Here is a 14,524-nt window from a genome sequence, read left to right as displayed (position 1 = left end):
TAAAAACAAATAGACCAAAACCCAAGCAAACTGATGTTGGTCCATATTTTTGTTCTTTTCTTTCTGCCAAGCCTTCGCTGCTGCGGCCATCAAACATAAATACAAAAGCTCTGGACAAAAGTAATTATCCTCTGAGCTTAAAAACAAGGATAAAAGTGCATTTTTTCCATTTGAATTAGAGACAATTTCCTCTTTTTAAACCACAAATACAATCACAATATTTTCTCTTCGCTGGTCGCTTAGCAACTGAAGAACAGTTTTCCAGTGACATCAGGGCAGAGAGTGAGAGAGAGAGAGATTTTTTTTTTTTCTTTTCTTCTTTTAAGGACCTGGTTTCAATGAAGTCAGACTTGGGTGAAATTGGATTTCATTGTATACAATTAAAGTAGATGTGCCAGTGTGAAACCTAGTTTGGACTTGAGATTACTTGAACATTGTAGGCACAAAAACGAGTGACTAAAAAGCTGGCACTTTTTTATTATAGAGACCTAATCAACTTGAAAATGGAGGAGAAACTTGTCTCCTCCGTGCATTTTCTTTATTCCCCATCTGCAGTTGAGTGTGGAACCTGCATTACTGTCTCAACTTTTCTTTGGATGGGGAGAGATGTCAGGGCTATGGGCCTGACTGCACTGACACCAACACAGAAAAATGTTTCCTCTTACTGAGGTAGGTGTGTGTGTGTGTGTAGGCTTACCGTCGGTCGTTCCTCCTGCGTCGGAAGAGCTTTTTGGTGTGTGCAATCTCAGCCTCGTTAGGAAGGGGTGGGAAGACCTGTAACAAGACAAATCACAGAGTAAGAGTAAGCATCGCTGCTTTCAAAACTAGCATAAAGAATATACACATGACTTCAACAATAATCCATTAAAACACACTTGAGTTGCTAGTATGTGCACAAATGTCTACAGCTACAGTTAGAACTGTCCTTGATGATGATTTTGATTTTAAGAGAGTGAAGAGTGTTGAACATCTTGTTCCTTTCCACAGGATGACTAAAGTACTGCTACAAGAATTCTCACAGTAATAGTTGACCAACAATTTTTATTCAGGCTTGTGTGACTGCTGGAACTTTTTCCACAGTACTTGTAAGTCATGGAGGAAGTCCCCCCCCCCACGTTTGTGCTTGTGATACTTCTGAAATGAGGAAGTATCGAAGTTCATAGAAACCTGTTTTCAGGATCTTTTTCAAACTGTCCTTCAAGGTACATACTCACTAGCACATGATAAGACACAAGCATATTTTTTTCACAAGACCAGCGCCCATTTTTAAAAATCTCAGTACCGCATCAGCTGTGCAAACAACTTCTGGTTTTAAAATTGAACAAAATTGGGGGAAAATGGACCGGGAGTGGAGCCTATATGTGCTGGAGGAAATACACTGAAAATTTCATTCATGAAATGAAGCTCGCAATTTTCTCTCAGCCTGATACTTGAAGTATTCACAGAGATGGTGATGTAGGAAGAAAATAAAGAAACAGGATTAGAAGAAAGAAAAAGACCACACTCATGCTGTGTGTGAAAAGCTAGGCTGTGAGTCTGTGCCACAAAAAGCATTTCAGGTAGGCAGCTCCGCACTGTAAAATGGCAGCTCTCTTACCCTTGGAAGGGCCATAGCCATGGGACTTAAAGGCCTCTTAGCATCTGTTGGTTCATCAGCAACCAATCTAAATTTAGGGTTGGGTTTTGTTTTAGCCACATGCTAAATAGGGACTATTTTAGAAACTAGAATATGCTACATTTCAAATGAAGTGTCACATTTTGGCATAAATATTTTTCTGTTAAAAGCTTTTCTATTTAGGTGTTACAAATAGGAGAACATCCATCGATCTTGTCACAGATGGCTAACACAGACAACCATTCACGCTCACATTTACACCTACAGCCAATCACCAGTTAACCTTGTTTGCATGTTTTTGGACTGTGGGAGGAAGCTGAAATACGCTGAGAGAACCCACACAGGCACAGGGAGAACATGCAAACTGCACTCAGAAAGGCACCAGTCCACCATTTGATTCAAACCCACTTACTGTGAGGCCACAATGCTTATCACTGTACAACTGTGCTGCCCCAAGAAGAAGAATAAAAAGAAAAAATATCCTAATATCCTGTTGGACATTAAGAGTATATAACATACACACTCTATTGGCGATATCTTCTATCCTGTCATTGCTGCTGTTGTTCCTTTGCCAACCACCAGCTCGCCCCAACCGGCTGTGGTGTATTACTGCCCTTCCCCGAGCCTGGTTCTGTTGACGATTTCTTCCTGTTAAAATGGGTTTTTTCCTTCCCACTGTCGCCACTGGTGCTTGCTCATTAGAGGAGGTCTGATTGTTGAGGTTTTCTCTCTAGTGCTGTATGGTCTTTACCTTATAATGCAAAGAGTCCTGATGAGACCGTTGTTATAATTTGGTGCTATATGAGTAACCTAAAACTGAACTGAATAGCTGTTGCATCACTGTAGAGTTCTCATTGGCCATGCAAATAAAAACAGAAAAAAAAAAATCCCTTTAAGGCATAAGCCATCTCTCTTTGGAGCTCCCTGCTGGGCAGTGATCCTCAGGGAGTTCCTGGAACTGTTTGATCCACCTATAGTATGTAGAATTGTCCTTGAAGATCTCTTTGATCGGCTGCTTCAAACAAGGATTTCAAACATCCTTTTCATTTCCAAAGGATGACTGAACTATTACCACAGTAATAGCTGAGTGAGAGTTATTGATTGCGATTAGTTTTTCGCAGGCATGACTTTGACAAACTGTACAGTAATAGGATGGCTATGGCGAAAATCCACTGCCTCATGTCATTCACTGCAAACAGACACACTCAGTAATTTACTCAATAATGACCAGTACATTGTGTGTGTGTGTGTGTGTGTGTGTGTGTGTGTGTGTGTGTGTGTGTGTGTGTGTGTGTGTGTGTGTGTGTGTGTGTGTGTGTGTGTGTGCGTGTGTGTGTGTGTTTATGCACTCTGGAATCATTAGAAGTTGAGCACCAGCAATCATCATACAAATGTATTAAAAAGAAGCCAAGTGTCTAAAACTGCATAAAAATGGATAAGAGAGAGACAAAAGCTATTATAAGCCTCTTTTTTTATTGTACCAATAATTGAACTCAAATATGTTCTGTTTAAAATGTGATAGGAAAGAGGGAAGCAGGATATCCTCACTTTTGTGCAGGTGAAAACAGCAGAGATATGAAAACAAACAATAATTCATTGAGGGACGAGGAACAGTTATTAATGTTCTTTAGTTTAAATCAAGACTTAACACTTCCCAGGGTTTTAATAAATAGCACAAGGTGCCCTGCATTGGAAGCGACAAAGTATAATCAAACAAATAAGAAACATGAGTATGTTTTTACAGTTAGTTCTAACATGGATATTTCCAATGCACACTGTGTTGGATGTCTTACTTACACAGTTCACTTCTTGTGAAAAGGACATAAGACTGTCTGCCATCCATTAAACATCAGCCCTGTCAGTCAAACATCATCATTATGCGCTGTTACCATGGTTACAGGCAGGACTAGCACATGCAGTGTGCAATAAGAGTGAGTGCAGGAGGCTTGGTACTCCTGGTTTCAGGCCTCATTTTCAAGTACATTGTGTGACACACACACACACACACACACACACACTTTCGAATTTCTGTGTCCCAGGTGTTGTATGTTTTTTTTCCTTACAGGTGCAGCAGTTGGCGACACGTTGTGTATTTCTATTTGTACTCTATCCTGTCCTGCCTTAGACATTGACATAATGTATACCACATATAATATAATAACTTTAAATACAATGACCAGAAATGAAGAAATAGTCAGATAAACCCTGAACAAGAGGAGCCTAATCAGAATTTATAGAGCTGAACCTGGCTCGTTTGGCACAACAGTGCATTCAGATCATAATTCTGATTGCAAAAGCTACCAGACAGGACAGGATTTAAAAAAAAGGTGCATGAGGCAGAGTGCTGTGCAGTCTTTGGTCGATGCTGTATAATACTGTATCATCATTTTCTTCTTCTACATAAAAGAATGACAAAAAATACGGTCGATATTAAATCTCAAAGATTTTTTTGTCTCATGACTTGATAATATCGACCGTATAATGACAATAATGCCTTTTGATAATGATCACATGAGCACTTTTAATATTTTGTTCCCATTTTTTTTAGTTTACCTTGACATGAAACAGGACTCTTAGACTTTTTAATTCAATGCAAAATAACTAAAATATCAGTACATTTCTGCCGTTATTTTAATGTTAGGAATACATTTAACGAATCATCCATTTACACAATAGATCATAAACAGCCTGAGACGTCGAGAAGTTAGAACAATTTAAGAATTGGTCTCAATTGTTGTTGTTGTTGTTTTTTTTTTTTTATTCAGTCTGCTGTCATTATAATGACATGCACCAGCATGGCTCCTTGGCTTGCTTTGGTAAGACTGCCGTAAAACTGATAATGACTCATACCTGCGGTTTGGATGAATTTAAATGTTCAGACAACCACGTGTGACATGATGCATTCTTAACAACTTCTAACACAATACGTTCTAGTGCACAAAACAAAAAAAAACATCCTCCCCTGTAGTTTTTTTTTGGCACACTGCGAAGTGATCCAGTCAGTGCACTAGACTGGATACCCTGGCAAGCCAATTCTGGTTGGTATATGTATGACCACTCTGGTTTAGAAGTAACACGAGAGAGAACTTTTTAGAGCTCCAAGCTTTGGTTTCCATATATTACAGAAGAGTGAGATAAAGTGAAAAGAAAACTGTGTTACAAAAAATGTTTGTCAGCGGTTCTTTAGTCCTGTAATGACTTATGCCAGCCTTTCATAAACTTCCTCCAAGGACTGTGAGTACACACAGAGTACAGAACATACCTGTACAGCATCGCACTGCAAACTCAGACATCATCTAAAAACACTCAGAAGAAAAACTGAAGAGCCCAAAATTATTATAGTTGAATTCTGATGGAAATCTGAGATGCAAAGAGTCTGGAAATGTAAATAAACACATGCTTTTAGCCTCTAACAAACTAACCCATATTATAGACTCTGCCTTTGTTCCCTCATAATTTAACTCTTCTTACCACTGGAATGATCTGAGAGGGAGGAAAACGGAGAAACTGTTGCATGTTTAGCTACTGTAGTTCTCCTCTAGGATATCATTAGCTATAATTCTGCCCTCAAATGGTAACCAGATGACAGTGAGTGCACGCGCGCACACACACACACACACCCCACCACCACCACATATTTCTTAAACTCTCTACTTGCTGCATTTCCTATTGCTAGTTAGATCTCATTAGAAAGCGCTATTAATAGAAAAATAGAAAAAAATGTGAGTAGTTTCTATCAGATAAGAGAGGCGTGATCGAGAGACAGGAAACGAGAAATGTAGAATTGCCTCTCAAGCAGCTGCATGTGTGAATATGCTATCTGCAGGTAGCAGCCAGTTTAAGGCAGATCAAAGTGAGGACCCATACTGTCCTGGTCCCCAGCCAGAAGACCTCTCACCTCGAGGCAGGCCGTGCTAGCCCTGTGGACGTGACAAGGATGGAGGGGAGGGACTGCCTGCGCAAGAGCTGATAGAAAATGAGACTGATTTTTATCTGTGGATCTGATCACATCTGTATGTTTTTTAAAACAAATGTAGCTCTTCAAAGATTACGATACACTGGTGGAGATGAATGACGAGCTGTGCTACAAAAAATGACGAAAGAAGGATTAACCCCTTTCATCACCACTGTCAATAGTCTTTTATTCAGACTCTTAATTTTATCGTCCATTGAACAATTAGGGCTAATAATGAGGATTCAGACTCATGACAGCTAAATTTGAGGAATATTTTTAATTTGGATTTTATATGCTTGAAGTAGTCGGCAATAAAGGGGCTGGCAGTGATGAGGGCTCGAGTCCTGCTAATGTGAAGGCAGAGCTTCCTTTTAAAACATTCATCACTTGTTTTAACCGAAGCCTTAACAAGCCAGAGCTGGCACAACACACGCATTTTAATAGCTAACAATGATCGTTCCTGCAGTCTTCAGTTTTAGACTTCAGTTGTGGATATGCATGTGTAGTACGCAGCCTTATTTTGTAGAAAAGTAAACAGCATGGTGATGTAAACCATCAAACTCAAGTTTTTCCAAGTTTAAAACAACATCGAGTCTCAGATGTCAAACAGCGTGCCAACAGCTGAAATATAAATCAGCTTGAATTTTACAGGCCTGACTGTGGTGTCTCTTTTATGCGTGTATTGTGTTTTGCGGTTGGGTGTTGCGCGTCCGCCTTCAGGGGAAGTCTGGTCCTGTAGCATGCCAAGGACATTCACAGGTTAGCACATAAATCACAGTAAATAATTCACTCTGGAGTTGGGTTGTGAACTCTTTGTCATCATTAGCATCTTGGAATTTTCTTTAGACACAGGCTGACATGGTTACAGGACTGCCTAAAACAACCACGCAGATTCCTTCAGACTGTTACCTTCAGGTGTTCATCTGCACCAGGAGCAGTCTGAAACATGAGCAGCACCTCTGCCACGCATTTGTTCTGACTTTGGCACACAGTAGTCATTAATTATAGTTAGTGGATAGTGCTTGTTTTTTTTCCATCCAGCTCAATTATAAATTGAAAAAAAAAAAAGGAAAACCTGTTTAGAAACCTATTTTGTTTAGGTACCAGTGAAACATGGGATGCTATTATAGCTCTCATGTCCTGCATCATTCCCCCTTGCTAATACTTTCCTGTCGACATTCCTGTCAATGTTAGTAATAGAGGTAAAAAAAAGAAAAAAAGATCAACCTATCTAAAATTGAACTACACATACTGGAGTTTTGATGTTAGCATTTTAGCTGCCACCATATTATTTTGTCATTTTGGAGCCAGAAGCTGCCATATTTGGATGAAAGTGTGGAGTGTTATTAGCTATTAGCTAGTTATTAGCTAATGGTAGCAAGCTAGCAAAGTTTAAAGTCAAAGCTCGCAGATGTCCAGATAATTAGTGCTTAATAACACGCTAAACAACTACTAGCATTTCATGTAGCTGAAATAAAGTGCAAAGTCAGTTAATATGTTAAAAAAAAAACGAGTTTAGGGGCTACCTTACAAAATAAAACGCCTTGAGGCAATTGTTGTTGTGTTTTGGTGCTGTATGGATAAAACTGAATTGAATTGAACTGAAAATTCCAAAAACGTGACTGTAAAATGTGACTATAAATTTTGAACTTTGAACAATATTTTCATGCGTTTTACATCTTTTCCTATTGATAAAGACTCTCCTTATACTACACAAAAGTAATTAAGTAACAGATAAATAATTAAATGACAGAAAAGTGTCTGTTTTTAAACTGTCTGCTATATAAAAATGTCAGAATCTCCAATTTCACACATTTATCATGCAGTTTCACTGGTCTGGCCCCACTAATACTTAGTAGCATTTGAGAGGATTCAGTTTTTCTAAAGAGTTGCCTAAACAGTCACGTACCAGGTCAAATGCCATTGTTGATCCATTCATAACAATTATGAGTATGGAAGGAGTATAAGTTGCAAGGAAGGAAAGTAAGGAAATGAGAAATGTTAACAGGGTGGAAATGTGGAGAATGGAAATGGAGAATAAAGATTATAGAACTTTGTCTGCTATAGCATAGAAAATGAAATGCATGTCTTCCTTTCCCTTCTGCTTTGTAACAATTCTGGTATGATGCTTATTGAGTCGCTCCATTGTTTCTCTTAGTTTATTTATGTTGCAAGGGCTTTCAGCCAAAAGCAATAAATTTAAAGCTGACCCAAGGGTGGCATTACAGGACAGGTTGTTGAGAGCAAAAGCCGCTGTCAATACAAGACAGCAGGCACGTAAAATGAAAATACAAAAACGTTCCTCAACGTTTCATTCACAGGCCAAACCAAACAAATAACGCTCCTTTCTGTGTCTGTAAGGAAATTAGAGTTGGAAGTTTTTGTCTTTTGTCTTTTGTGGGGTGGGGGGTAGATTTTAAACAGTTTCTTTGTTTAACTTTGTTACTAGCAGGCTTAAAAACTACATCAGATGAACATTATCTGAGTCATATGCTTAAGAAATAGGAGAACCGAGAGATGCATCTGGCTCTTCAGTTCATCCATCTACTGTTTGCCAAAGCCTCAACAGAAATGGTCTCAGTGGAAGGGTGGCTGTCCAGAAGCCATTGTTAAGAAAGAGAAACAAGAACTGGACTGAGAATCAGCAGCTATGCTGATGGAGTCATGTATCCAACTTGGGGTTGTGTTTCAGGCAGTGATGTTGGGGATCTCATCAAAAGATGGAGTTCACCAAGAAAATTACAGTAAGTATTATGACAATTATCCCAAACATTGGTAAAAGCACACCAGGATTGGCCTCCCCAGAGCCCAGACCTCAACAATATTAAGCAGTGTGGGATCACCTTGACAAAAGGAACAAAAGGCAGCCAACATCCAAAGAAGAGCTTTGAAGAATAAAGGAGGCCATACCAAATTTTGACTTTCAAGTTAGCTAAAACTGTACAAACAGTTTTGTCCTATTTACTGTATTTCCATGTATCCTTTCATAGGAAAATTAGGATTTACTGAAACATATGTAAGTATAAAGAAATATAGGGTGACTTTTGCACAGTACTATATGAAATTTTACACACAGTGTGACTTTTACAGCACTAAGTGATTTCATTTTATAAATTATTCACGAAAAGCAAACTATTAGCACTCTTATTACTTTAACTTACTAACTTTATATGATGAAAGATGGCATTTCTACCATTAGATTTAAGTAGCAGGAAGAGATAAATTAGCAGTAACATGCTGATCCTGGATCTTTTTTATCGGACCATCTTGTCACGCTAGTATTCAGAATCTATAAAACCCCTCTAGTACAGGATTTCCTTCATGTTTCATGATACGCATTGCCTTTCATGTAACTTAGTCTGTAGCTGATGCATGCTAACAGTACAGACAGAGGAGATTTAGAGCTGCCACGGTCGTGTATACAGGATGATCTGTGATAAGAGGCAAAGATGTGAGGTCCTGACATTCATGTCTCATTTAATAAGTGATCAGAGGCCAGCGCCACAGATGCTGAGACAGGTACATCAAAGAACTCAGGGGTCTTGCTACTGGAGGATATGGAGAACACTGCAGGATCAAAGTGTCGGAGACTGAAAAAGGGAGAAAAACTGTAGTACCCTATAGAAATTAACTGCTGCTGCAGCGGGTTTTAAGTGCATATAGCTGTGCTCTTGGCAGCTCTCAGAATAATGAAAAAAGGCTTCAATCATATGTTCTATCTACATCCCAATACTCTGTGTGTGTGTCTGTGTGATGTTTCTTTTAGTATATTTATAAAGACCTGCAAATAGCATATATACATTTTTATGAAGACATTTTGCTGCTTCTTACAGTGAAACTTTACAATCCGTAATCACAAACTTAAGATTACCTCATTCCTTAGGAATAAGCGCACAGGAATGCAATTTATTATGATTAAAGTGCAGGTATGGCATTTTTAAGTCTGTCTTAAAACAACACTGCCTTTATGAGTGGACTTCTGCTGTGTATAAGAATATGGTTGGTGTCTGCGTTTATCCAGGATGATCTGAAAGTAACAAGCATTAGATGAAAGCTCTCCCTAGACTTACCCCGAGGAAACCTTTAAAGGCCACGTTACCGCTAATTGGCTGAGCCTATTTCTCAGAGGACCACAGTAGGACAAAAAATTCTGACGTAAAACAGCAAGCTGTCAAAAGAGCCACATGTCTGATGATTGTGAGCTCAATTGCAAAGATTACTACACATACTGACACGCTTGAATCATCAGAGCCTATTGTGAGCAGCTGCCGAGGGGGTAGGTGCGTCCAAAAAAAGACATAATGCGTTAATCACGAGAAACTAAAGGTGCGTGGCAATGTAAGTATTATAGTATTGCTTCGACAAACACACACACACACACACACACACACACACACACACACACACACACACACACACACACACACACACACACACAAATCATTAAAACTTTGGCAATTCTCTTTATACTAGAGCCCAACTAATTTTTACGGCCCATACTGATAACAATAGTTAATAATTAAGAATCTGATACATCAAGTTGTATATTTTTTTCTTTCAAACACAAACAGATTTCTCTACCATTTGTTACATGAGTCCTTATTGGACTGGATTATTTATTTACACTCTGCCTGACTCTGATTGGCTCAGCTAGTCCGCAGGTATGTTAATGACCTAAATACTTTGCAGACTGCCCTCTGGTGGATAAACTATGCAAGCTCAACATTCAAAACATGGATAAAGTGCATTTCCCCCTTCTAAACTTGAAATTTTAAAGTTTTATTTATTAGCAATTATAAATGTTTATACTAATAGATTGGCAAATAGCTAATATTGACTGACATATCAGCCTAACTAAGTGTCTACAAGAAAGTATGCATCTTCTAAAGTTCAACAAGCAAACATATTCAGTGAAGACTGTACTAAGTACACTTGTGAAGCTTTGGGAATTCCTGTCAAATTACTTCTCGGAGAAAGGTCTCTATGAAGAGTAGGAATAATTACTGTGACAAAAACCTAAACTCATGGAGAGTGTGCTACACCGTTTCTTTAAAAAAAAGACCATAAAATTTGATTAAAAGGGATTAAAATCAATGAACCAATTAATTTTTGGCGTTCCACTACGATATATTTTATGCTTTTACATACACCACTCCATATTCTTTCTGCCACTCATATGTGATAAAACAGGTCAAGTCACTGGTGACGTATTGAATACCTCTGTGTGAGTGGTCATACATTTCCCATGGTATTGTGCTTTCATGCATGCGTGTAAGCATGGCTCCAGTCTTTCTCCCAAGCCAGAGCCCAGAGCAGAACAGAGTACAATGATGATTAATCCAGTATGTGTGCGGTTAATAGAGTGTAGGAGCCAATCGGTAGTAGGACCAGAGACAATAGCAGGAAGTAACCACGTGAAGGGGGGCTGCCGGTCACCATGACCCTATGGATATTGTTCTGCTGCCTACCAAGATTTGAAGGATGGAGGGGACGAGTGAAGGACACCATAAGGAGGGTGGAGGCAGAGCATAAGGGTAGTGGTCATAAGTAGGAAAAGGCAAACTGGAGGAAACAAAGCGAGAAGAGGTAACAGATAGTAAAAATGCCATGAAGGAGACAGGTTTAAGGTTAGCTTAAGTTAAAACTACAGGAAAGAACAGCAAATGAGTGCGTATGACCTGCACGTCTCAGACAAATTGACAGCTGACACACAGACCACCAAAGAAACCCACCCCGCCCCCAGTGTCATTCTATAACCGGAGTCCTGCTCTGCGGCACGTACACTTCCACACTGAGGGGCCAACCAGTCTGTAATATCCCAGCTCCAGATTCCTGCTTTGTTCTCCGTTTGGACGGCTTTGTTCACAGACCAGAGACCGGATGTCTTCTCAGTGACTAGCTGCACTCTCCTTTTCTCCCGGGTTGCACCCAAGTGCTCTCCTCATTATCTGGTGCCCTTTATTTTTATTTTATTGTTTCTTTCTTTGAGAAGCAAAATACTTTCTTTTTTCTTTTTTACTGAACCAAACACAAAAAAACCCTTAATATTAAAACATGACACCACATATTTATCATGTGAACCCACTGCTGTACAATACAGTACAGTATATACTCATTGGATACCCTACTTGCTAGTATCAGGTTGAACCGCTTTTGCCTTCAGAACTTAATTCTTCATGGCACAGGCTCAACAAGGTTTCTCAGAGATGCTGGTAAATATTGACATGAGGCCTTTTAAGTAGTGTGAACTCCTCAACATGGTCAAGAAACCAGTTTGAGTATCTGAGCTTTGTGACATGATGCATTAAACTGGTGGAAGCGGCCATCAGAAGATGGGCACACAGTGGTCATAAAGACGTGGACACGTTCAGTAATAATACTCGGCCAGTCTGTGTCATTAAAACAGTGCTCAAGTGCTACAAGGAAAAAAGAAGAAGAAAAGCATTGCCCAAACAATTACACTGCCACCACCAGCCTCAACGGTTGATATGAGGGAATATGGATCCATTTATTGTCCAATTTTGGTGAGCCTGTGTGAACTGTAGCCTCAGTTTCTGTTCTTAGCTGACAAGAGTCTCCTGCGGGGTGATCTTCTACTGCTGTTGCCCATTTGCTTCAAGGTTTGACATTTTGTGCATTCAGCAATGCTCTTCTGCATGTCTTGATTTTAACAAGTGTTTATTTGAGTTACTGTTGCCTTCCTATCAGGCCGACGAAGTCTGGCCATTCTCGTCAGACCTCTGACATTAACAAGGCATTTTTGCCTAGAGAACTGCTGGTCACTGGATATTTTCTCTTTGTCAGACTATTCTCTGTAAACACTAGAGATGGTTGCGTGGGAAAATCCCAGCAAATCAGCAGTTTTGAAAAACTCAGACCAGCCCCTCTGGGACCAACTAACACACCATGTTCAGACTTACTTAAATAACCTGTCTTCCCTGTTCTGAGGCTCGGTTTAAACTTCGGCAGGACCTCTCAATTGTGTCTACATGCCTAAATGCACTGAGTTGCTCCCATGTTGATTAAATGTTTGTATTAACAAACAGTTGAACAACTATACATACAAAAGTAGACATGTCCTGAGAAAATGTTTAAACTTTGCCAAAGGAATAAATGGCCTGTATTTATATAGCGCTTTACTAGTCCCTAAGGACCCCAAAGCACTTTACATATCCAGTCATCCACACATTCACACACTGGTGATGGCAAGCTACATTGTAGCCACAGCCACCCTGGGGCGCACTGGCGAGGCTGCCGGACACTGGCACCACCGGGCCCTCTGACCACCACCAGTAGGCAACGGGTGAAGTGTCTTGCCCAAGGACACAACGACCGAGACTGTCCTAGCCGGGGCTCAAACCGGCAACCTTCCGATTTCAAGGCGAACTCCCAACTCTTGAGCCACAATCGCCCACATACTTTTACACTTTGCTTTCTTACACACAATTAAATATGGAACAACAGAGAATAAAAGTCACAAGACAACACAGTACAACAACTGCATAAATTCTATATTAGGGTATGGAATTTGGCTCTGGGTCCGAAAAGTCAACTGAATGTGAAAGTGGCTTGCATTCTTTCAAATGGCCAGTAGGGGGGCTAGCCATGTTGTTGCAAGAATAAGTCAGATTGGTTAGCATTAAATGGGAAAATGACCCTACTGATCACTTGACCGGTGACCTCAGGAAACACTTTGTTGACGAGTTTATGGTCTCAGTTGCTGGTTTCGAGCATCTTCAATTGGTAAACATGGTACTCATTACAAGCAATAAGGATGAAAAAGGAGGGTATACTTTAGGGCAAACAATTAAATGATAGTCCATGACACGGTGGCCACATCCATGTTTTGTCTATACCTGTTTTATTTTAACTGTCTCTGTCTTATTTATTTGCTTTTGTGTGAAGGAATTTGTACGTGAGGGCGATTACAAGTATTCTTTTTATACAGCCTTTCATGTTTCCCAGCATCCATTGGATACGTGACATGAATCAAATACTTGCTCCCTGACCCCTGGATGCTTCTGTCGTTACAACCTGAAATTGCACGTGAAGGCAGGTCATTGTGACTGCAGGATGACATTCCACAGAGGCCAGTGGAGGTGCAGCAGAACCTTAAAGCAAAGGGAGGAAGCCCTTTCTCACTGGGTTGCTCACACGCCCTCGCACAAATGAGAGGTTTTCCACGTCCGAGGGCTATTTGTAAGCGCATTGTGGCTCCTGGAAAAAGGGGAAGTGAATGTTGGAAGGAAGCGTGGATTGCAGACGGGGACTTTGGATGATGTAGTCCTGCCGTGCAGTAGCAGGAAGTGATGACTCTGGAAAAGTCCAGTACATTATGAGTGGAAAAATACCTGATGATTTCTTTCTATCTATTTATCCTTCCATCCGTGGAGGCAGTTATTATACAATAGGGCAGTTTAGCAGCAAAGGGTTCACATGATAAATATATAGAGTCATAATAGGAGTAATCGGATCGGAATGTGGGAACCAAAGTTGTGATACATATTTATATTTTCACCTTTAATCTTGATGCAATTCTATTGCCTCTTAATTAAAACTGATATATCTTAGCCCCAAGTGGGCCCCCAAGGCTAATTTTACCATCTAAGAAGTTGAGAGGAGTGATGTTTCTATGGCACAACTATCAACAACTGACAAATAATAAGGAGCAATGTCTACTCACAGCTTTTTCTTAAGTGCCCGTTAAGCCAAAATAGTTATGAATCAGTGGTTTAATTGTTTCTTCCACAAAGGAGGTGGAACCTTGTGTGTGCTGCATGTGAGAAAAAAACAACTTCAGACTATGTTTAGACCTGATTCTCATGACATTGTCCAGTTTTTGTATGTGAGAACAGCTTTGGTAGAGTGTGGGCAAAGGAAGAACCCCATATTGCATTACCCTAGTCCAGTTTTCTCTTGTTTTGGAGATTTGGTTGAAGATGCCCTCTAAAAGT

At 39.9% G+C, this 14,524-nt stretch overlaps 1 protein-coding gene across 4 annotated transcripts in view; it reads right to left on the bottom strand.

Moving 5' to 3' along the window:
• ctif (CBP80/20-dependent translation initiation factor) overlaps nucleotides 1-14,524 on the bottom strand; it is a 62,215-nt gene that overhangs the window by 23,967 nt on the left and 23,724 nt on the right. For all 4 annotated transcript variants that reach the window (XM_085463915.1, XM_085463913.1, XM_085463912.1 and 1 more), the window contains exon 8: nucleotides 698-774. In XM_085463915.1, the coding sequence (XP_085320041.1) occupies nucleotides 698-774 (77 nt within the window). The remainder of the gene's footprint in view (nucleotides 1-697; nucleotides 775-14,524) is intronic.

This window comes from Copadichromis virginalis, linkage group LG7 (genome assembly GCF_057382275.1).
Source record: "Copadichromis virginalis isolate Kocher_CV1m ecotype Utaka linkage group LG7, C_Virginalis_male_GT1.1, whole genome shotgun sequence".
Taxonomy (NCBI): domain Eukaryota; kingdom Metazoa; phylum Chordata; class Actinopteri; order Cichliformes; family Cichlidae; genus Copadichromis; species Copadichromis virginalis.
Note: the sequence above shows the minus strand (reverse complement) of the source record. Positions and strands in the feature narration are given on the sequence as shown.